Below are 24,440 nucleotides of genomic sequence, written 5' to 3' on the forward strand. Positions count from 1 at the left end.
GGCATCTATACATGTTCAGACAGACACGCTGAACTGAATCCAAGTTGTCCCAGGTGTGTCCTCAACCAAATAGAATCAAAGGCTATTTTATTGTCATATGCAAGTACGTATACCCTCAGAGGCCTCTTTATTAAGTACAGTTGTATACCTGTTCGTTAATGCAAATATCTAATCAGCCAATCATTTGGCAGCAGAACTTAATGCATAAATACATGCAGGCATGTTCAAAAGGATCAGTTGTTGTTCAGATCAAACATCAGAATGGGGAAGAAATGTGATCAAAGTGACTCTGACCATGTGGTGATTCTTGGTGCCAGATGGGGTGATTTGAGTATCTCAGAAATAGCTGATTTCCTGGAATTTTCACACACAACAGTCTCTAGAATTTACAGAGAATGGGAGAAAAAAAATCCAGCTCTGTGGGTGAAAATGCCTTGTTAAAGAGAGAGGTCTGAAGAGAATGGCCAGACTGGTTTAAGCTGACATAAAAACTAATGAGAAAGAAAGCAAGAGAGCTGGCAGATAAGTTGTGTACTTTGTTTTTACTGTTAGTGAGATGTGGTGTGGCAGCATCATGACACTTATTCTTACATACAGTGTTCTGCAGAAGTCTAAGGCACATGTATATGGCTATAGTGCCCGATAACTTTGCACAGGACAATGTGGAGCAGAGAGTGAGTTTGTAAATCTGATGGGAGCAAAGGATATTGGGAATGGTGAGGGTGGAGTGTCACGGGAAGGGTCTGGGACAGGTTGCAGAGGAGGAGTGCCAAGGCCAGGGTTAAGACACAACCAGTCCGGAGAAACCAGGCAAGCTCATGGAATTCCAAACAATTGGTTTATTGATTACTACAGAATATCTCTGTGGTGCTTCCCATTCCCTCTCCTCTCCCTTCTTCTTTTCTGAACCATGATTCCCCTCTCCCACTCCCAGTCCACAATAGAGACCAAATCAGGTTTATCATCACTCATGCATGTCATCATTTTTTTTTGCAGTAGCAATACAGTGCAATACATAAAGTTATTACAGTACTGTGCAAAAGTCTTGCACACACACACACACACACATACACACACACACACACACATACACACACACACACACACACATGTGTGTGCATGTCTAAGACTTTTGCACAGTATTGTATAACCCATAATGAATTGTTTAAACTAACAAGAATGCTGAGTCAAAACAATACATTTACAATATTACTCAAATACTACTGAAATATTAAATATACAATAAGACTAGTTCAAGCTGACAGAAAGGCAACAGTAACTTTAAAAAAACACAGACACATTACAACAGTGGTGTGCAGAAGAACATCTCTGAACGCGCAACATGTTGAACCTTGAAGTGGCCGGACTACAGCAGCAGAAGACCAGAACATAGTCAGTGGGCACTTTATTGCAGGTGTACCTAATAAAGTGGCCTCAGAGTCAAACAATAAATTTGAAAAGCTTCTTTGCAGCAGCATCACAGGCACGCAGCATCAGATAAACAGCATTCAGAAGGAAAACATAGACTGAACATAAATTGTGTGTGATTTTTACAAGGACACAATCAGAACATCATTGAGCCTAGTGGTCATCGTGCTGCTAAACTGTGGTGATTAGGGTTGTAGTGGTCGGTTCAAGGACTGAATGGTTAAAGGGTGAAATGAACTTGGTGGTGTGAATCTTCAGGCTTTTCTACCACCTGCCTGATGGTAGCCACAAGAACATGGCACGATGGGGATCTTTGATGATGTTCCTTTCTGGACACTACTCTAAACCATCATTGTCTACTGTTCTCAGACAAACAATGACCTGTACCTCAGTTTGCCCAAATTTATCAGTACAGGGGATGTGGTTTTAAGGTGAGGGGGTAGAGTCATTGAGCACTACATCACAGAAACAGGCCCTACAGCCCAGCTAATTCATGCGGAACTATTATTCTACCTAGTCCCATAGCCCTCCCACCCATTTAATTGTCCAACCTTCTGTTAAATGATGCAATCAGACTTCCCACTGCAGCTCATTCTATGCTCTTACCATCTGAGTGATTCAGGCATATGTCGTGAAATATGAAGTGAAGAAGTTCCCTTCATCTTCCCCTTAAATAATGCAAGTTCTAGTCACACCCAACCTCAGTGGAGAAAGCCTGTTTGCATTCACCGTATCTACAGAATTCTGTATACCTCTATTAAACCTCTTTTCTCCTTTACTCCCTGTGTACCCATGACTCTGTCCCCACCCACAGCCCTAATCTGCTAATTAAATTTGCCGACTACATTACATCGATTGGCCTAATCTCAAACAATAATGAGGTGGCCTACAGGGAAGAAGTCATCTCTCTGACACAGTGGTGTCAAGAAAATAATCTCTCCCTCAGTGTCGCAAAAACAAAGGAAGTGGTTGTGGACTGCAGGAGGAATGGAGACGGGCTAGCCCCTATTGACATCAATGGATCTGGGGTTGAGAGGATAATCAGCTTTAAATTCCTCGGCATCCACATCACCGTGGATCTCACGTGGTCTGTACACACTAGCTGTGTGGTGCAAAATGCACAACAGCACCACTTTCACCTCAGATGGTTGAGGAAGTTTGGTATGAACCCCCATATCCTAAGAGCTTTCTACAGGGGCACAATTGAGAGCATTCTGACTGGCTGCATCACCATCTGGTATGGGAACTGTACCTCCCTTAATCACAGATTCTGTAGCGAGTGGTGCAGACAGCCCAGCACATCTGTAGTTGTGAACTTCCCATATGATTCAGGAGATTTACAAAGACAGGTGTGAAATAAAGTGCCCGAAGGATCATTGGGGACTGAGTCACCCCAACCACAATCTATTCCAGCTGCTACCATCCGGGAAACGGTACCAACAAGTTCCGGGACAGCTTCTTCTACCAGGCCATCAGACTGATTAACTCAGACTGATCTGAGTGTACTTCTATGTTACATTGACTGTTCAATTTATTATTATTATAAATTACTATGATTGCACATTGCTCATTTAGAAGGAGACGTAACAAAGATTTTAACTCCTCGTGTATGTAAAGGATGTATGTAATAAAGTAAATTCAATTCAATTTATTTTCCTACAATCCAGCAAGTAATGTTCAACCTTTAACTATTTAATGCGAACATGAGGAGCAACGTTTTCACCCGGAGGGTGGTCAGTATATGGAACGAGCTGCCAGTGAAAATGGTTGAGGAAGGGACATTAAGAACATTTAAAAGACATCTGCATGATTGGAGAGGTTCAGCAGGAGATGCGCTCAATAATGGCAAATTGGGCTGTCTTAGATTGTAATCTTGGTTTGCATAGACTGGTTAGAGAGACACCTGAATATGCTGGGCGTAGAGGGAATTCAATCATGTGCAGACAGAAGTGTTTAATTTATTTTGGCATTATGTTCACTGTAGACTGGGCTGAATGGCCTGTTCCTGTGCTGTTTTATTCTTTTATGCTTATTCCATGGCTTCAGGGCCTCTCACTCTGCCCTGTCGTCTCCTGGTATTGGAATGCAGCAAGTAATTAGCTCACAGCCAGAACACACCAACAGAAATGCGATTATGAGTGGGTGTTAATTGGAAAATAAATATTGAATGAATGTGGTGGGAGCCTTAGGTCACACCACCAGGTTCAGGAGCATCTATTGCCCTACAGACATCAGGTTCTTGAACCGGCGTGGATAACTTCACCCACCTCAACTCTGAACTGATTCCACGCCTATGGGCTCTCTTTCAAGGGCTTCACAACTCATATGCTCAGTATTATTTACTTACTTACTTATATTTTTTGTATTTGCACAGTTTGTCTTTTGTACGTTGGTCGTTTGTCAGTCTTTGTGTGGATACAGCCCAGCCCGTCACAGGAAATGTCCTCCCCAGCATTAAGCACACCTACACAGAGCCCTTTTGCAGGAAAGCAGCAGCCAGCTTCTTGGTTACGCTCACTCTTCACTACTGTCGTCAGGAAGGAGCTACAGGAGCCTTAGGACCCAGGGCACCAGGTTCAGGAACAGTTATTACCCTTCAGCCATCAGGTTCCTGAATCAGCGTGGATAACTCCACCCACCCCAACAATGAACTGATTCCACAACCTATGGACTTGCTTTCAAACACTGCACAGCTCATGTTCTCAGATCTATCTATCTTTGTGTATTTTCACAGTTTTCCTTCTTTTGTACGTTGATTGTTTGTCAATCTATGTTTGTGTGTAGTTTTTCATTGATTCTATTGTATTTCTCTATTCTGCTATGAATGCCTGCAAGGTACAATCTCAGGATAGTGTATGGTGAATTATCCAGTATGTACTTTGATAATAAATTTCCTTTGAACATAGCCCGATAGTTTATTTTACCCCCCATAAGAGATCTATTATTTATTGGTTGAGATACAGCGCAGAATAGGCCCCTCCAGCCCTTCGAGCCATACCGCCCAGCAAGCCCCTAATTTAACCCTCGCCTAATCATGGGACAATTTACAATGACCAATTAACCTATCACTGGTACTTTTTTGGACTGTGGGAGGAGGCTGGAATATCTGGAGAAACCTCAGACAGTCATGGGGAGAATGTATAAACTCTTTACTTCCAATTTATTGCCTCAAACTGAATAGAACCATAGGTCGGCTGGTGGTGCAGTGAGATCAGTGCCGGGCTCGAGAATGGGGGTTTCTGAGTTTGATCCAGTGACAGACCGCTCCCGTGCGTGCTCTGCATCTGAGTTGGGTTGATGTCAAGCTCGCAGCTCGACCTCGTTTTAAAAAAAACACTGTCACCTCCAGTTTAAATTCCCACGCGGAATATTGTGGAGGATCAATTACCCAAAACCCAAAACTCAAATACTACAGCACGAAAACAGGCCTTTTGGCCCATCTAGTCCATACTGAACTATTATTCTGCCCAGTCCCATCGACCTTCACCTGGACCCTAGCACTCCATACCCTTCTCATCTATGTACCTATCCAATTTATGTGAAATGTTGAAATTGAACCCACATCCACCACTTCTGCTCAGAGTGCATCCACAGTCGCAACACCCTCTGAGTTCCCCCTCAGTTTCTCTTTAAATATTTCACCTTTCTCTCTTAACCTGTGATCTCTAGGTCCAGTATCTCATCTGAAAGCAGAACTGTTGATAAGACAGTACTTGGCCAATCTTAGACCATGAGTGTTACCCTGGAGCAGAGTAAATCTAGAACCGAAGAGTGATTTGGAGATAAGAGCAATCCATTAGAGCCCATAGGCATAAGGGTCAAGGGTCAGCCCTCTGGCCTGCTGAGCCAGCTTGGCCATTCAACAAGATCATGGTTAACCTGACCATAGGGTCTGTTCCACCTGCCTGCCTTTTCTCCATAACCCTTCTCCATAACCCCGCAAAGCAAAATTCTGTGTAACTGTGCCTTAAACATAATTAATCAGTCAGGTTTATTATTTCTGAAATACTGTGAAATTTGTTCTTTTACGACAGTGGTACAGTGTAAATACATCAAAAACAATTACTATAAATTATCGTAGGAAATATCTGTAAAAAAAAATAGTGCAAAAAGAGCAAAATATAGCGAGATGATGTTCACGGACTGTTGAGACTGATGTAGATTATGGGCCTTGCTTCCTGTTGGTGGGTGTGCAGTGGAGTGGAAGCCCAGAGAGTGAATGACAGTGGTGGTTGTGGTGCAGCTGGTTGGTAAATGCAAAGTTATTTTTGGATGAATTTGAGTGACTTGTATGAAGATGTTCCCATTGCATTTACTTGTTGCTACTGAATTCTGTTTCATTGCGTTGAAGGTGCGAGTCTGGAGGTACCTGAAAGGCAGGGAGACGGTGAACAACGAGATCCTCTTAGACGATGGGAAACGAGTCATGATCTGCGGCTTTGGAGACCCCTTGATCTGCGACAACCAAGTCTCCACAGGCGACACCAGGATTTTCTTTGTCAACGTGGCGCCGAAGTCCATGTGGCCAGCTCACAAGAACGAGCTGATGCTCAGCTCCAGCCTCATGAGGATAACGCTCCGGAACCTGGAGGAGGTGGAGAACTGCGTAGAAGGTTTGAGCTCCTTTCTCTACCAGTTCAGTTTGTTGTTTTGCTGATGTTTGGTCTGTCCCTCTGGATACTGGGTTATTGATCAAATGGGTGTATCTTGCAAATGAGTGTTCACTCTCATGAGGTTTTGCCTTTTGTCCCAAATATATTTTTGTCTTTATTTATTTTGTGTTCTGTTTCAAGATACAGTGTGGAACAGACCCTTCCGGCCCAACAAGCTGCACTGCCCATCTACTTAACCCTAGCCTAATCACAGGACAATTTACAATAACTAACTAACCTACTAACTGGTACTTCTTTGGACTGGAAACCCATGCACACCCAGGAAGAATATGCAAAGTTTCTTATAGAGGACATCAGAATTGAACTCCAAACTCCGATGCCCTGAGCTGTAATAGATTGTGCTAATCGCTATGCTACTGTTTCTTCCTGCTATCTCATGGGAACTGGATGGAGTGGGAGTTAAAATCCCTATACTGTAGCCAATAGAATAAAAATAATAGTGAGCCTTATTAAAGATAATTAGGAAAAAAACAATTGTCATTAGTATCCAGCATCAACACTTCAATGGTCAGGGTCTTTGCCAGCCAAGTTTGCACCCCATGAAGACGTCCATTAAAGCAAGATGAGGCACCGCAGTGATGTAGCGGGGCACCTAGATAGCATAGCGCAACACTATTACAGATCGCGACTTTGGAGGTCGGAGTTCATTTCCTATGCCGTCTGTAAGGAGTTTGTAGGTTCTTCCCTTGACTGCTTTGTTTCCTCCAGGTGCTCTGGTTTCCTCCCACACTCCAAAGTCAACCTGGGTAATAGGTTAATTGCTCATTGTGAATTGTCCTGGAGTTAAATAGCCGGGTTGCTGAGTAGTGCAGCTCGTTGGGCCGGGAGGGTCTGTTCCACGCTGTATCTCTAAATTACGAAATAAGAAGGCCAGTGATTATAGTTCAATCTCTACTTGCAGGCTCATTCAGAGTTGACTACAGAGCAGTATCAAGTCAGGGTTTCTTGCCAGGTGTGCACATGTGCTGAGGTCCAGACACAATGGAGCACTTGCTTACAGCACTGTCACAGGCACGTAGACACAGATAGCACGCAGAATATAAGATTATACAGAACAGTGTAGAGACAGGAATGAAAGGCTGTAAAAGTGCACAGCAAAAAGGCAGAGGCAAGTCCGTGGTGGTGCAAAAAGGAGGTCAGTGGTGTTCTGTTGCTGAGGTACGGTTGGGCTTGTGCACGTTGGTTCAAGAAACTGATTAGTTGTAGAAAAGTAGCTGTTCCTGAACTTAATACTGTAGACTCCTGCCCGATGGTAGCAGGGAGAGGACATGAGGTTTTCCTGGATTCAGTTGCCCATCCATGGGACTGAGGCTATACCAGGCATGGGCAAACTACGGCCCGCGGGCCATATGCGGCCCGTTAAGCTTTTTAATCCGGCCCGCAGAACTTGATGAAATTATATTAATAAACCTTGTTAACGATTTTTCCCTGCAATTCTGGCGTTTTCCCAACTCTATATACATTGACCTTTGTTGAGGTGCAGCGTATTACTCCACATTTGCGCTTTACTCTTTGTTCGGCTCGACCTATTTGTGTGAACAGGCGTTCAGCGTCATGAACATCAACAAAGCCAGCCACAGATCCAAGTTAACTGACCAACACCTCAGATCCATTCTGAGAATCGCCACAACAAAACGAAATCCAGACCTTGATGCGCTGGCTAAAAAGGGAGACCAACAACACTGTTCCCACTGAAATTAAAAATAAGTTTCTTCGTTGTGTTATGTAAAAAATGCATTTGAAAATATTTTTTTCAATAAGCCTTACATGTTACATGTTATTTCTGTTAAGTGATGGACATGAGTAGTGCGCAGGTGCACGTACGTTCTCAAAATAAAAAATGCGCTCCAGATCAAATAACGCGCTCCGCATACTGGCGCGCTGTCACTGTTCTGTCTTTGTGCTGGTCGTTGTTGAGTTTTGGCACAGGGGACAATTGAATAAGAAGGAGCAGGACAAGTAGACCTGCATCTCCTACCGTTTTTGAAATAAAGACAGGCAGGAGGAGAGTGATGATGATAATATCTTGAAGGATAACAGAATTTTCAGTGCTTTAAAATAATAACTGTTACTATTAAAAAAAGCTGTATTTATTCATTTAATTTTCAGTGTTTTAAAAGTCATTTCAATAAATAGCTACATACCATGGGACTTCAAAGACAGATATTTTGTTGTAATGCATTTGTTCATTTTCAATTGAAATTAAAGCACATGTTTTCTACATATCCCATGATATTTTATTTTCCCTTATGAGGTGTATTACCGAAACACTCCGTCCATCTGCTCCTGGTCCGGCCCCCCTGTCAAATTTTAGAACCCTTTGTGGCCCACAAGTCAAAAAGTTTGCCCACCCCTGGGCTATACTTTCTGCCAGATGGTAGTAGCAATGGTACTGACTGAGGTCTGTTGGTGAGGAAATCAAGGATCCAGTTGCCCCTGTGAGTCGGAATTTGCTTATTTACCACATTGGCAGGCTTCCTTCCCAAATTGGGCTTCAAATAAATAACCCAGTAATTGTACAGTTAGTGGCCACGTTATTAGGTACACCTGTACACCTGCTTGTTAATGCAAATATCTAATCAGCCAATCACATGGCAGCAACTTGATGCATAAAAGCATGCGGACGTGGTCAAGAGGTTTAGTTGTTGTTCAGAGCAAACATCAGAATGGGGAAGAAATGTGATCTGAGTGACTGTTGGTGCCAGACGGGGTGGATTGACTTTCACAGAAACTGCTGATCTCCTGGGATTTTCATTTCCAATTGTCTCTGACGTTTTCAGAGAACGGTGCAAAAAACAAAAAATCATCCACAAGCGGCAGTTCGGTGGGTGAAGGCATCTAATGAGAGAGGTCAGAGGAGAATGGCCAGATTGATTCAAAACTAATTGAAAAGAAAGCAAGGGAGCCAAGAGATAAGTCATGTACTTCATTTTTACTTTTAGTGAGACACGCACGTATTGATGTGGTAGCGTCATGATGTATGTAGTTCCCTTATTTTTACATATAACCCAAAATGAATTATTTAAACAAACAATGATTAATCAAACAATATTACTCAAATACTACAGAAATATTAAATACACAACAAGATTGTTTCAAGGTGACAGGAAGGCGACAGTAACTTAAATAACCACATGTTACATCTGGTGTGCATGAAGAGCATCCCTGAACATATATTACACATTCAATCTTGAAGTGGATGGGTTACAGCAGCAGAAGACCAAGGACATACGTTCAATGGCCACTTTATTATGTACAAGAGGTATGTAATAAAATGGCCACTGAGTGTCTGGTCATCATTATTGGTACTGTACTCTTTATTTAATTACATTAATTTTAATGTCGTGCTGAGGTGGGATTTTAATTTGCATCTAAAGCAGCACCAGTAAATTAATTGCAAGTCAACTGTGAACTCGCTTGCATTGTCTGACATTGTATGTAACCTGAATCGATAGCTGCACATTTAATTTTGCCGTTCCGCAGGATATTAAAAGCTGCAGTTCATTGTGTCTGAAACCTACTCCCCTATGCTGCCTGCACTAGAGACCATGAGGGTGTAGAGGAGATTTACCAGGATGCTGCCTGGATTAGAGAGCATGCCTCATGATGAAAGGTTGATGAAGCTAGGGCTTTTCTCTTTGAAGAGAAGGAGGATGAGAAGTGACTTGACAGAGCTGCACAAAATGATAAGAGGGATAGACAGAGTGGACAGCCAGAGACTTTTCCCAGGGCAGCAATGGCTAATGTGAGGAGGCTTAGTTTTTAGGTGATTGGAGGAAAGTATAAGTGTAAGATATCTGTCAGAGGTAGATTTTTTTTACATAGAGAGAGCTGTTTTTTAATTTCATACATTATTATTGTACATTAGTAAATTATTGTGTGTATTATTATTCTGTACTTTAGTTAAGTCTGCACACTGTTACGTGTGTTTTGTGTTGTTGTAATGAATGAATTTTCTACTCGAGATCAATAAAGTACTTATTATTATTATTATTATTATTATTCTCACCATTATTATATGTGTGGAACGCCCTGCCAGAGGTGGCGTTAGGAACATTTAAGAGACTCTTAGGTATGCACATGGATGATAGAAAAATGGAGGGTTATGTGGAAGGATTGATTTTGGAGTAGGTTAAAAGGTCGGAACATTGCGGACCGAAGGGATAGGACTGTACTGTTCTATGTTCTGTCTCCATACTGCTCCTCTCAAAATCTTGAAATTTCTCATATCCCATAGAGCGTTTTAAATATAGCCATCCTGTACTCAGCAAGCTCCCATGAACAGCAGCATGACAGCAACTAGAATATCTGTTAAAGTCTAAGTCAATTTATCATCAAAGTATGCATATGTCACCATATACTACTCTCAGATTCACTTTCTTGTGGGCATTTACAGGAAAATAAAGAAATTTAATAGAATTTCTGAAAAACTATTCTTGAACAAACACTGACAAACAACCAATTTGTATAAGAAGACAAATTCTACAAGGATATAAAATAGTACTGAGAACATGAGTTGTAGAGTGAGTTTAAAGTTTGCAGTATGGGTTCTGAGTTGAGGTGAGTGAAGTTATCCATGCTGGTTCAGGAGCCTGATGGTTGAAGGGTCATAACTATTCCTGAAGCTAGTGGTGCACCTCCTGGTAGTGGTGAGAAAAGAGCATGGCCTGGATGGTAGTGAGAACTGACAACATGAGTTGTAGAGACTTTGAAAGTCAGTCTGTAGGTAATTTTGATGAAGAATCAGTGATGGTAAAGATAAATCACAACTCTGTAGCCTTAAGGGACTGGAACCAAAAGTCTTCCTAATACAGGGCTCTCTGCGTTCTGAAGGACCTGATTTACGAAAGTGCAATCTTACACAAATTCTTCTACTTTGTTAAAGCACTTTTCAAACTGAGTGCTCTTCAGGATGCCAGGCTTTGGGAGGGATTTGATTACACCCAGGAAGGTACAGAGGAACTTCACTGGGATGTTGACAAACCATAGAGCCCCCGAACGTTAGCCCACAGCCACAAGCTGCCGAGGTGAGTGAAGCTGGTCCAGGAGCTGATGGCTGCTGCAGCCTCTGAATCTGTCAGCTCATGGCTGCAAACCATAGCTGCAGATCCAGTTCCACGCTGAAGCGCCTCAATCAAACCGCACCACTGAGGACTGTAAACCATCAGATCGCAGCTGAAAATGAGTTTTGATGTTTCAGTGTATGTGTGACAAAGAGAGCTAATCTTTAAAGCTGTCTGATATCTAGCAGGGACACAGTGGGCTGAAGGCTCTGTTCAAATCATTTGGTTATTTAAGGCAGATATTGTTTGGTTCTTGCTTAGTAAGAGGGTTAAGAATTACGGGGAGAATGGGTTTGAGAAAAGAAATCAGTGATGATTAAATGGTGGAGTAGACCAAATGGGTTGAATGGCCTAGTTCTAATGGTCTGTCCCAGAGCTGTTTGACTCTATGACCTTTGTATATCTGAAGTTAGCCAAAGGCCTCACTGGATGAGGAGAGTGGGTTTTCTTCTGTATAGGAGCAGACTCAATGTGTGAGTGGCCTAGTTTGAAAGTCTGTCCCAGAGCTGTTTGAGTCTATGATGTTTGTATACCTGAATTTAGCCACAAGCCTCACTGGGTGGGGATGGTGTGTTTCCTTCAGTATTGGCTTTTACAGTAATCCGGCAGTTCTGTGGTTCACAATGAAGGGAACGTTCCCTGAAATTCCAGGTAATGAATTTCTTGATTTCTAATTTCCAAGCAGCCAGAGTGGGATTTGGACTTGTCTCTGGATCGATGATGAAGGCTTGTAGCTAATTAGTCACTACTTCACATGGCAGTAAAACCAAAAGGAGAGTTTTTCGAACTGAGACTGATCTTTATGTAGAATGACTGCAAGTTAATCCTGCTGAACCCAGGCTGTGATTGTACGCATTTTATAAACTTCCCTCACCATGAATTATGCCAATTGAAAAATCCATATTTTTTTTCAAACCTGTTTTTAGATAAGAACATTGAAGATTCCTGGTGTTAAGAGAGATTTTAAGGTTGGCTGCATTTGTTAATGCAAGCACAGAAAGACGTAATTTTGTGTCAACAACCTTAAAATCTCTCTTAACACCAAAGGATGTGCTGGGGACAGTCCGCAAATGTTGCCATGCTTCTAGCACCAACACAACATGCCCACTACTTACTAACCCTAACCTGTAAGTCTTTGGAATGGAGGTGGAAAGCCAGGTGGTCACGGAGGCAACATGCAAATTCCTCACAGACGGCAGCGGGAATTGGTTTTATTTATTTAGAGATATAGTGTGGAACATGCCCTTCTGGTCCCTAACAACGCAAGCCTAATCCCTGGACAATTTACAATGCCCAATTAACCTGTCTTTGTACAGTGGGAGGAAACTCACACACTCACGAGAAGGACATACAAACTTCTTGGAATCAAACTTCAGCGCCCCAAGCTGTAATAGTGTCATGCTAACTGTGGCGCCCACCAAGATTGAGCTGACAACTGACCTTGGAGTAGGTTGGGCCAAAGGGCCATAGTGTTCTATGGTCAACACGAAATCTGCAGATGCTGGAAGTTCAAGCAACACACTCAAAATGCTGGGGGCTCTCGGCCCGAAACGTCGGCAGTGCTTCTCCCTATAGATGCTGCCTGGCCTGCTGTGTTCCACCAGCATTTTGTGTGTGTTGCAGGTGTTCTATTGTGACAACTTGCTTTAATATTACAAAACAAAATCATTACAGGATTCAAAGATTAAAAGTACATTGATTATCAAAGTATTTATGCAATATAAAACCCTGAAATTCATTTTACCTGAAAACTGATATAAGAACAAAGAGTGCAGGTGGAAATAATTCAGCTGATCTGTCAGCCTCCGCGGAGAGAGAAATTAGTTCATTTTGTTCCGACTGTGTTTTGATGGAATTTTATCAGTCTGCTTATTGATGTGGTAATGTCAGAAAATCAGAGATGTTAGAGTCTGGAAATCTGTTCCTTGGCAGTGCTTGTCTGTTGAGTAATGCCTAAACAGTCTCCTCCCTCAGATGCCTCTCTGTTATGGAATGAAGCAACATCTCCCTTTTAAATACAGGAGTTGTAACTTTATCCAGGTGGCTGCAGATGTTGGAATCTAGAGCGAGAATCAAAATGCTGGAGGAACTCGGAGGGGTCAGCCAGCACTTGTAGACAGAAATGGACAGTCGATGTTTCCAGTCGAGGCCCTTCGTTCAGATGCTGCCTGACCCATCGAATTTCTCTGGCATTTTGCTTGTCATTCCAACTTCATCCCGGCACTGATTAGGAGCTAAGTCCAAAGATTTAACCCTTGAAGGTTCATATTCAGATTTATTTATCACATGTACAGTACTGTGAAAACATCTCAGGCACCTATGTATAGTTAGGGTGCCTGCTTTGACACAGTACCATGATAATTTTATGTATTGCACTGTACTGCTGTTGCGAAAAAAAACATAACTCCAAATTTCATGAGTGATGATAACCTGATTCTGATATGGGTCTCTATTGTGGACTGAGAGTGGGAAGGGGGCAGGGAGAGGGGAAATGGGGAAGGGAGAGGGGGGGGAGCAGGAAGCACCAGAGAGACATTCTGTAATGATCAATAAATCAATTGATTGGAATCAAATGACTTTGCCTGGTGTCTCAGGGCTGGGTGTGTCTGCACCCGCCCCACCCCCCCCATCCCTGGCACTCCTGCTCTGCCACCTGTTCCAACCCCCTCCCACAGCACTCCACCCTTGCCATTCCCAACATCCTTTGCTCCTGTCAGATTTACACTGTCCACTCTATTTTGATGAATACAGTACTGTGCAAAAGTCTTTAGGCACTCTGGCTGTATATGTGCCTGAGACCCTTGCACAGCAATGTACATATTAGCAAACAGTGAACTGTGCCATACATTCTGGCACTATCGTAGCATGCCCACAATGCTCAGCAGAACAGTATAGAACACAAGAATCCAAGCAGCCACGGTGGAACAAGCCCTGTCCGTTGTTCCCACCCACTCCGTACACAGTCCTCTAACATCAGGACAGGCTGCCTGAAGCTCCTGGAACTGACTGTTTCTGGGTAATTCAAAGTTGAAAGTATATTTATAATCAAAGTGCATATATGTCACCACATGCAACCCTGAGATTCATTTCCCTGCGGGCATTCTCAGCAAATCTATAGAATAGTAGCTATAACAGGATCAATGAAAGATCAACCTAGAGTACAGAAGACAACAAGCTGTGCAAATGCAAAAATGAATAAGTAGCAATAAATAATGAGAACATGAGATAGAGTCCTTAAAGAGAGATCATTGTTTGTGGGAAACATCACACTGATGGGACAAGTGAGTGTAGTTACCTAGTTTTATTCAAGAGCCTGATGGTTGAGGGGTAGTAACTGTTCTTGTACCTGGTGGTGCGAGTCTTGAGGCTCCTGTACCCTCTACCAGAAGGCAGCAGCGAGGAGAGTGAGTGGTGAGGATCTCTGATGATGGATGCTGCTTTCCTACGACAGCATTTCATGTAGATGTGCTGAATGGTTGGGAGGCTTGACTCATGACGTACTGGTCCAAATCCACGACGTTTTGTAGGATTTTCCATTCAAAGGCTTTGGTGTTCCCATAACAATGCTTTTGAATCCTTGCATACTATTTACTGGGTTACCACACAAGGGCAACACAATTGCATTATGGGGCACCAGAGTTTACCATTCAGTTTCAACGTCATCTGTAACTAGAACGTAGATTCTCCCTGTGAATGTGTAGATTTCGTCTGGGTGCTCTGGTTTCCTCCTACATTCTAAAGACGTACCACTTAGTAGGTTAATTAGTAGGTCATTGTAACTTGTCCCGTGATTAGGCTAGGGTTAAGTAGGTTGGTTGCTGGGCGTTGTAGCTCGTTGGGCTGGCAGGCCCCATTCTGCTCTGTATCTCTAAATAAAGTGAAAAGAATAATGAGTAAAAGTGGAGAAGGAGAGAGGAACGAGATCGGTTCTAAAGTTCAAAGAAAATTTTATTATCAAGATGTATAGGAAAGGCTAGATGTACTTATGCTGGACTTTTGAATTTAGGAAGATTGTTGGAGCTCAGTCAGGCGTGGGTGAATCAGAATCGGAATCAGGTTTAATATCACTGACGTGTGTTGTGAAATTTGTTGTTGTGCAGCAGTAGTGCGTAAAACTAGTGAGGTTAGTGTTCATGGGTTTGTTGTCTATTCAGAAATCTGATGGCAGAGGGGAAAAAGCTGTTCTTGAAACATGGAGTGCGTGTCTTAAGGCTGCTGACCCTCCTCCCTGATGGTAGCAGTGAGAACAAGGGATGATCTGGGTGATGGGGGTCCTTAATGAAGGACAGCGCCTTTTTGAGGTGTTGCTCCTTGAAGATGTCCTGGATGCTGGGCAGGCTGGTGCTCAGGAGCTGTCTGAGCTCACAACTTTCTGCAGCTTATTTCAATCCTGTACTTACCAAACCAGACGGCGACACAGCCAGTTAGAATGCTCTCCACGGTACATCTGCAAGTGTCTTTGTTGTCATGCCAAAGGATACGTGTGCCTTATCCTGAGGATGGTTTGTACAGGCTAGTGAAACTGCAGGAAACCATTAAAAATCAAACCGTCCCCACAGCTGATTCAACTAGCCAGGTTCCATCTGAAGTGCCTATTAATTGATATGTCTTTTAAGATCGAGAGATGGCTTTTCCCTTTGAAGTGAAGGACAATGAGAGGTGACTTGATAGATGTTTACAAGGTGATAGAGTGAATAGCTGGCAACTTTTTCCCAAGGCGTAAATGGCTAGTATGACAGGGCATAATCTTAAGGTGATTGGAAGAAAGTATAGCGGGGGGGGGGGGGGGGAGGGATGTCAGAGGTAGGTTTTCTCACAGAGACTGGTGGGTGCATGGAATGTACTGCCAGGGTTCGTGGTAGAGGCAGATAAACTAGGGACTTGTTAGGGACGCCTAGATGGGCACATAGATGAAAAAAAATTGGAGGGCTGTATGATCATAAACTATAGGAGCAGAATTGTGTACAGTTCTGGTCACCGAATTATAGGAAAGATATCAATAAATTAGAGAGAGTGCAGAGACGATTTACTAGGATATTATCTGGGTTTCAGCACTTAAGTTACAGAGAAAGGTTGAACAAGTTAGGTCTCTATTCATTGGAGCGTAGAAGGTTGAGGGGGGATTTATTTTTTTTTTCTCTATCTTTTTATTGTTATTAATAATAAGGACAAAATACAAATGATATATTAATAAAAAAGAAATTACAAACATACAAATTCCATTATGGATGAAAAAAGACATAAACAATAGTTACAGTATAAATGGGTTTACCAAGATATAAACCATACAGTATATGTATGAACATGGTAAGTCTAAATATTTCATAATATATGATATAAAAAAAACAGAAAAAAGAAAAAAAATATATATAATGCAAAATTAGCTAATCTACTAATCTAATGACTAATAAAGAAGAAAAAAGAAACAAAAAAAAAGAAGAAAAAAAAGGAAAAGAAAAAGAAACATTGGGAGAAGAAAAGAAAGGGCTGTTTATAATATCTCACAAGAATAAATAATCATCAATGCCGTCACTTCCGGTCCTCTCAACATACATAAGCTAAAAGCTGGGAAATCAAATGAACTTGGAACGGGGTCATATTACATCATATGAAAATATTGAATAAATGGTCTCCATAACTTTTCAAATTTAATAGAAGTATCAAAAACATCACTTCTAATTTTTTCTACATTTAAACATAACATAGTTTGAGAGAACCAATTAAATACAGTGGGAGGGTTAATTTCCTTCCAATTCAACAATATAGATCTTCTAGCCATCAGAGTTAGAAATGCAATCATTCGATGAGCGGAAGAAGATAAATGCAGTGAGTCCATCATTGGTAAACCAAAAATTGCGGTAATAGGATGAGGTTGTAAATCAATATTCAAAACCGCAGAAATAATATCAAAAATATCTTTCCAATATTTCTCCAAAAACGAACATGACCAAAACATATGAGTTAAAGACACGATTTCCGATTGACATCTATCACAAATAGGATTTATATAAGAGTAAAAACGAGCTAATTTATCCTTGGACATATGGGCCCTATGTACAACCTTAAATTGTATTAATGAATGTTTGGCACATATCGATGATGTATTAACTAATTGAAGAATTCTATCCCAATTCTCACTAGGAATAATAAGGTTAAGCTCTCCTTCCCAATCCTTTTTGGTCTTATAAAGGGGCTCTGAATGTATCTTCATAATTATATTATAAAGTTTTGAAATAAGCCCTTTTTGAAAAGGGTCTAATTCAAACAAACTCTCCAAAATATCTGAAGGCATAAAATTTGGAAACGTAGGGAGTACAGTACTTAAAAAATGTCTAATCTGTAAATATCTAAAAAAATGAAATCTAGGCAAGTTATATTTGTTGGATAATTGCTCAAAAGACATAAAACAATTGTCCAAAAATAAATCAGAAAATCTTAGCAATCCCTTAGTTTTCCAAGCCAAATAAGCTTGATCTATAATGGAAGGTGGAAAAAGCAATTAAATACAATAGGACTAATTAAAACGAATTGAGTCAACCCGAAAAATTTCCGAAATTGAAACCATATACGTAAAGTATGTTTAACTATCGGGTTGTCAATTCGTTTCGGCAATTTAGAGAGAGCAAAAGGGAGAGAAGTCCCTAAAATAGAACCCAGAGCATAACCTGATACAGATTTAATTTCTAAACTCACCCAATGAGGGCTGAAAGATCCACCCCAATCTTTCAACCAACATGACAAATATCTAATATTAACTGCCCAATAATAAAATCTGAAATTAGGTAATGCTAACCCGCCTTCCTTCTTTGTCTTCTGTAAATATATTTTACCTAACCTGGGATTTCTATTCTGCCATATATATGAGGAAATTTTTGAATCAACATTAGTAAAAAAAGATTTTGGAATAAAAATTGGTACCGCTCGAAAAATATATAAAAACTTAGGTAAAATAACCATCTTAATAGCATTAATCCTACCTATTAGAGATAAAGATAAAGGTGACCACTTAGTAAACAAGCCTTTAATCTGATCAATTAAGGGTAAAAAAATTAAACCTAAATAAATCTTTATGGTTTTTTGTGATTTTGATCCCTAAATAAATAAAAGAATCATTAACTAATTTAAAAGGTAAATTTCCATATATTGGGACCTGTCTATTCAAAGGAAACAATTCACTCTTATTAAGATTTAACTTATACCCAGAAAACTCACTAAATTGAGCCAACAATGATAAAACTGCTGGAATAGATTTCTCAGGGTTAGAAATGAATAATAATAAATCATATGCATACAAAGATAACATGAATGTCTGTCCCACGATTAATACCCAAAATATCCTGTGATTGTCTGATGGCAATTGCCAAAGGTTCTAGGGCAATGTTAAATAGTAATGGACTAAGAGGACATCCTTGTCAAGTGCCCCGAAATAGGCGAAAAAAGGGAGACACTGAGGTTTAATGGTAAACACTGAGGCTACTGGAGTGTGATAAATCAATTTAATCCAAGATATGAATGTCGGACTATAATTAAACTTCTCCAACACATTAAATAAGTAAGGTCTATCAAATGCTTTCTCCGCATCTAATGAAATCATGCATTCTGAAATGTCATGTGAGGGAGTATAAACAATATTCAGTAATCTCCTAACGTTGAAAAAAGAATAGCGATTTTTAATAAAACCGATCTTCTGAAATAATTTTGGGTAATACCTTCTCCAATCTGGATGCCAGTAACTTGGAAAAAATCTTGGAGTTTACATTCAATAAAGATATTGGTCTATAGCGGGGGTCGGCAACCCGTGGCTCCGGAGCCGCATGTGGCTCTTTTACGTCTGTGCTGCGGCTCCCTGTTGCTTTGGGAAATAATTGGTTGTGGCGACCCTTTTCCTGGCACATCCGAACCGACTCACAATTAGATAGCCTACGGGGGTTTGCGAGCACAGAGCTTTGGAGCCTCTGCGCCATGGGGGGCAGGTTGAGGGAGGCTTAAAAGTGAGGCTGAAGATTTCGAATAAAGTTTTTTCCTTCGACTGCAGTTACCGACTCCGTGTCGTAATTTTAGCGCTGCGTGTAGCACACCGCTACATGGTCAGTATTTAATTAAAATGTATTTTATGTTAGTTTGTTAGTTTTTGAAATGTAAATCTAAATTTGAAGATTATGGTGATCTTGTACAATCTAAATAAGACTTTGTGGCGACCCATTTCCTGACACATCCGAACCGGCTCACAATTAGCCAGCGTTCAGGCTAAGGGAGATAGCCTACGGGGGTTTGTGAGTACGTGTCTTTTGCAGCATCCGCGCCCATGGGGGGCGGGTTGAGGGAGGCTTAAAAGCAAGGCTGTTTAGTTCGAATAAAGCTATCTTTGACTGCAGTTTACTGACTGCGTGTAGCACATCGCTACAACGTGTTTTTATCGCTGGCTGTCCAGAGGGGAGGTGCTGAAACGCTTTGTCGCGTGTCTGGAAGAAGTGAAAACTTTCCTGGGCAGCAAAGGGCTCACCTTTCCTGAGCTGGAACAGCCAGAGTGGCTGGAAAAGCTACACTTCATGGTAGACATAACAGCGCACCTGAACACGCTGAACACAGCTCTTCAACGGGGTAAGGACGTACAGCCCTGCACATGTTGGAGGATGTTTTGGCATTCGAGCGCAAGTTGACGTTGCTTGCCAGAGATTTACAGAAAGGCACATTGTCTCACTTCCCCAATTTGAGAGAGTTCAAAAAAGGTCACGACATGATAAATTCGGAGTATTTACATTGGGCAATCATCGCAATGCAAACATCGTTTGGGAAACGCTTCTGTGAGTTCAGAGAGGAAAAAAACACATTATCCTTCCCGGTCACTCCCCTAAGCATCGATCCATCCCTACTGAATACGACTGCATTGTCAGGTGTGAGTCAACCTGAACAAGGATGATAAATATTTTAATTGCCTATTATTTTACGTATATTCATATGTTTTCATTGTCCAGTGAAATAGTCCTTTTATTTTTCAGGTTGACAGCTGGCTGACGTTATTTTTGGTTTGCTGCTGGCGGCAAATTTAAGTTTGGCGTTTTTCATAAATACAAGAAGGACTCAAATAGACGTTGAGTATTTTACTTAAAAGTAACCTTCAACCCAACGTCTTTTTTTCGGAGGTCAAAATGTTTTTGTTGCATGCAGAAATGTAATTTCGTTTTCTCTGCAGGAGTTCATCAATTTCATAAATGCAACACATTATAGTTTGTTTATACATAGCATAAAGGCAAAACAAAACGTTGTATGCAGTGTTATTTCATTTTAAATGTCAAACGGGTTTTGCGGCTCCCAGTGTTTTCTTTTCTGTGGGAAACGGGTCCAAGTGGCTCTTTCAGTGGTAAAGGTTGCTGACCCCTGGTCTATAGGATGCACAGTTAGTAAGGTCTTTATCTTTCTTCAATATTAGAGAAATGGAAGCTCTATAAAAAGATTGTGGCAGATTCCCCAATCTAATTGCTTCCTCAAAAACCTTACATAACCAAGGGGAAAGAGTAGCGGAATTTTTTTTTAAAAATTCTACCGTATAACCATCTGGACCCGGTGCTTTCCCAGAATTCATTGAGGAAATAGCCCCTTTAATTTCTACATCCGTAATAGGAGTATCCAATATTGAAAGATCATCAGATGATAATCTTGGGAAATTTAATTTCCCAAGAAAATCACACATGGTATTACGATCCTGAGGAAATTCAGATTGATACAGGGAGGTATAGAAGTCTTGAAATGCCTTATTTATCTCATCATGATTAACTGACAAATTCCCATTCTGCTGACGAATCTTAGTGATTTGACGTTTAACCAAAGCATTCTTCAATTGACTAGCTAACAGTTTACCAGATTTATCACTATGTATATAAAAACCAGATCTGGTTTTCATTAATTGATTTTCAATCGAGGATGTAAGTAATAAACTATGTTCCATTTGAAGTTCAACCCTTTGTTTGTAAAGCTCCTTACTAGGAGTAATTGAATATTTCTTATCAATCTCTTTAATTTTATCGACCAATAAAAGAGTTTCCTTCTTAGTACGTTTTCTCAAACCAACGGAGTAAGAGATAATCTGTCCACGTATATACGCTTTAAAAGTGTCCCAAAGTGTTCCACAGGAGATATCATCTGTGGAATTAGTTGAAAAGAAGAAATCGATCTGCTCCTTCATAAATTTTATAAAGTCCGAGTCCTGCAATAAGGTAGAGTCAAATCGCCATTGTCTGGCATTAGAAACTGTATCCATAAATTTCATAGAAAGTATTAATGGAGCATGATCAGAGATTGCTATAATATCATAATTACAACCGCTTACCAATGGAATAAAACAAGAGTCTACAAAAAAATAATCAATTCTCGAATAAGAGTGATAGACATGTGAGAAAAAAGAAAACTCTTTGTCGTTAGGATGCCGAAATCTCCAAGCATCAAAAACTCCATTATCAGTCAAAAGAGAGTTAATACAAGTGGCCGACTTATTAGGTAAAGTCAGAATAGATAAAGATTTATCCATCAAAGGATTTAAACAACAATTAAAGTCACCACCCATTATTAACTTATATTCATTTAGATTGGGTAAAGAAGTAAATAAGGACTTAAAAAAGTCAGGACAATCCACATTTGGAGCATAAACATTAACCAAAGCAACCTTTTTATTACAAAGTAAACCCGTAATCTGCCATTCGGATCCGAAAAAATATCACGTTGAACAAATGGAATAGAGGAGACAATAAAAATTGAAACTCCTTTTACTTTAGCATTCGAATTTGCATGATACTGTTGACCCCGCCAAAACCTAAAAAAACGAGGTTTGTCCTCCTTCCTCACATGAGTTTCTTGTACAAAAATGATATGAGCATTAAGTCTTTGGAATACTTTGAAAATCTTCTTTCGTTTAATTGGATGATTTAAACCATTAGTATTCCAAGACACAAAATTAATGGTCTGAGCCATAATTCTAAAATCAACCCTTTGGTATAGAAAGGGTTAACCAACTTGTAAACTCATGCACTCGGAAGAGGAACAAAAGTAAAGAGAGGACCCGGAAGTGACGACAACGCAGACATATTTGAAGTTCAAAAACAGCCCAAATGAAAAAACTAACACAACCTGATGGAAAAAAAAATTAGAAAACAGACCATCCCCCCACCCCCCAAGAAAAAGAGAAAAAGCCAAAATGGCTTGAAAAAGGAAAAAATAAGACTAATTCTACCCCTATGTCAGCGGAAGACCACTCCGTATATAAAGGATATATAAAAAAAACCCACCCCAACTTTAAAGATTAAAATCGCTATACTAAAAACCATATTTCTAAATATAGTTAGTTGTAAAAAATAAGAATATAGTCACTAAAAACTTAAAAATTGGGCTCTAGCCCAGACAAAACAAAAAATATTTAAGCTATGATAAGTGATGCATTGTAGGAAGACGAAAGGAAAAAAAAATAACGCCATCGTAAACAAAACCAAAAATCTTTTTCAAAAAACCACCATCTTAATCAAAAAGAATTCACCTTCAAAGGATTAAAAGTATACCTTCGAAGGAACAAATTTAATAGACAAGAATATAGTATAATGGATAAAGTGTATAAGACAAAGCAATTGATATGACGAAAACACACTTTAACTTAAGTATAGGATAATCCTACACCAATAACCAGAGGCTAATTCTGGTTTAAGAAATCAAGAACCATCTTACACGATCAGAATGGTTAATTTATTAGAGACTGGTGTCTGTAGCAGTAGAGAAGTTCTTCTCCAGATAACTTCTTGCTTCTGAAGTTGAAAGAAAAACCTGACGAGGGACATTCAGCGGAGAGATTCGAAGCTTCGCAGGGTATAGAAGCGCAGGTTTCAGATTTTTCTCATAACATTCAGCCATCAACGGTTTGAAAAGAAGCCTTTTTTTCATAAAATCAGGACTAAAGTCTTCAAACAAACGGAAGTATTATTCTTGAAATTTAACCATTCCTGCCCGACGAGCTGCACGAATAAGTTGTTCTTTGTCGTGTACATAGTGAAACCGGACAATTACAACCGAAGGTTTATTTGTAGCACTCGGTGATCGACGCCAAATTCTATGTGCGCGATCCAATAAAGGAGGATTATTTGGGAAAATCGACGGAAACGCTTCTTTTAATAGTTGAGCAAAATATTTCGAAGGGTCATCTTTTTCTATGCCGTCTGGAAGACCAAGTATACGTAGGTTCTGTCTTCTGGACTGATTCTCAAAATCGTCACTCTTGGCTTTAAGGGCTTCCATCAGTTTAATGGTCGAAATTAAATCCTGTTGCAGTTTTTCAATAGTCAAATCTCGCTTCCAAGCATCTTCTTGCAGAGATGTGATAAGAGCTTGCTGCTGGTTAATTACTGAATCCGTTTTAACCATGTAATCTTGAAAAGCCTTTATATCTTGTTTAAAAAATTGTTGTAGTTCATCAAATTTTTTGTCCAAAACCTCCATAAACAATTCATAAGTTAATTGAGTGTGTTGTGGCGGAGCCTGCTTTTTTCCGTTACCGTTCGGATTGCGTCCAGGTTCTCGTCCTTTAGACCTGAGAGACATTTCTGTTTGCATATCTTCAAAAGTTCACAACAAACTCTTAACAGTAAGTTCAAAAAAAATAACAAAGAAACTTTCGGTATAGGTAAAAATAAGCTGAATAAGAGTGATCAAAGGTTAAAAAAAAGTAAAGGTTGTGGAGCGAATCCAAAACAGTACTCACTCCATGAGCGTCTCCCGCTGACCTCTGGTTGAGGGGGGATTTGATCGAGGTATTTAAAATTTTGAGAGGGATAGATAGAGTTGACGTGAATTGGCTGTTTCCATTGAGAGTAGGGGAGATTCAAACGAGAGGACATGATTTGAGAGTTAGGGGGCAGAAGTTTAAGGGAAACATGAGGGGGTATTTCTTTACTCAGAGAGTGATAGCTGTGTGGAATGAGCTTCCTGTAGAAGTAGTAGAGGCCAGTTCAGTTGTGTCATTTAAGGTAAAATTGGATAGGTATATGGACAGGAAAGGAGTGGAGAGTTATGGGCTGAGTGCGGGTAGGTGGGACTAGGTGAGATTGAGAGTTCGGCACGGAATAGGAGGGCCGAGATGGCCTGTTTCCGTGCTGTGATTGTTATATGGTTAATCAGGCAAATTTTGCCCATCAAGCCTGCTTTGCCATTTATATGTGGCTGATTTATTATCCCTCTCATCCTCATTCTCCTGCTTTCTCCCCTTAACCTTTGAGTCCCTTACTAATCGAGAATTTATCAA

The 24,440-nt window shown here is 40.5% G+C and overlaps 1 protein-coding gene across 1 annotated transcript in view; it reads left to right on the forward strand.

The window, feature by feature from the left end:
- The window catches only part of agrn (agrin), a 549,483-nt gene that overhangs the window by 6,508 nt on the left and 518,535 nt on the right, over positions 1–24,440 (forward strand). The window contains exon 2 of the mRNA XM_059952327.1: positions 5,780–6,041. Coding sequence (XP_059808310.1) covers positions 5,780–6,041 — 262 coding nt within the window. The remainder of the gene's footprint in view (positions 1–5,779; positions 6,042–24,440) is intronic.

Source organism: Hypanus sabinus, chromosome 27 (genome assembly GCF_030144855.1).
Source record: "Hypanus sabinus isolate sHypSab1 chromosome 27, sHypSab1.hap1, whole genome shotgun sequence".
NCBI lineage: Eukaryota > Metazoa > Chordata > Chondrichthyes > Myliobatiformes > Dasyatidae > Hypanus > Hypanus sabinus.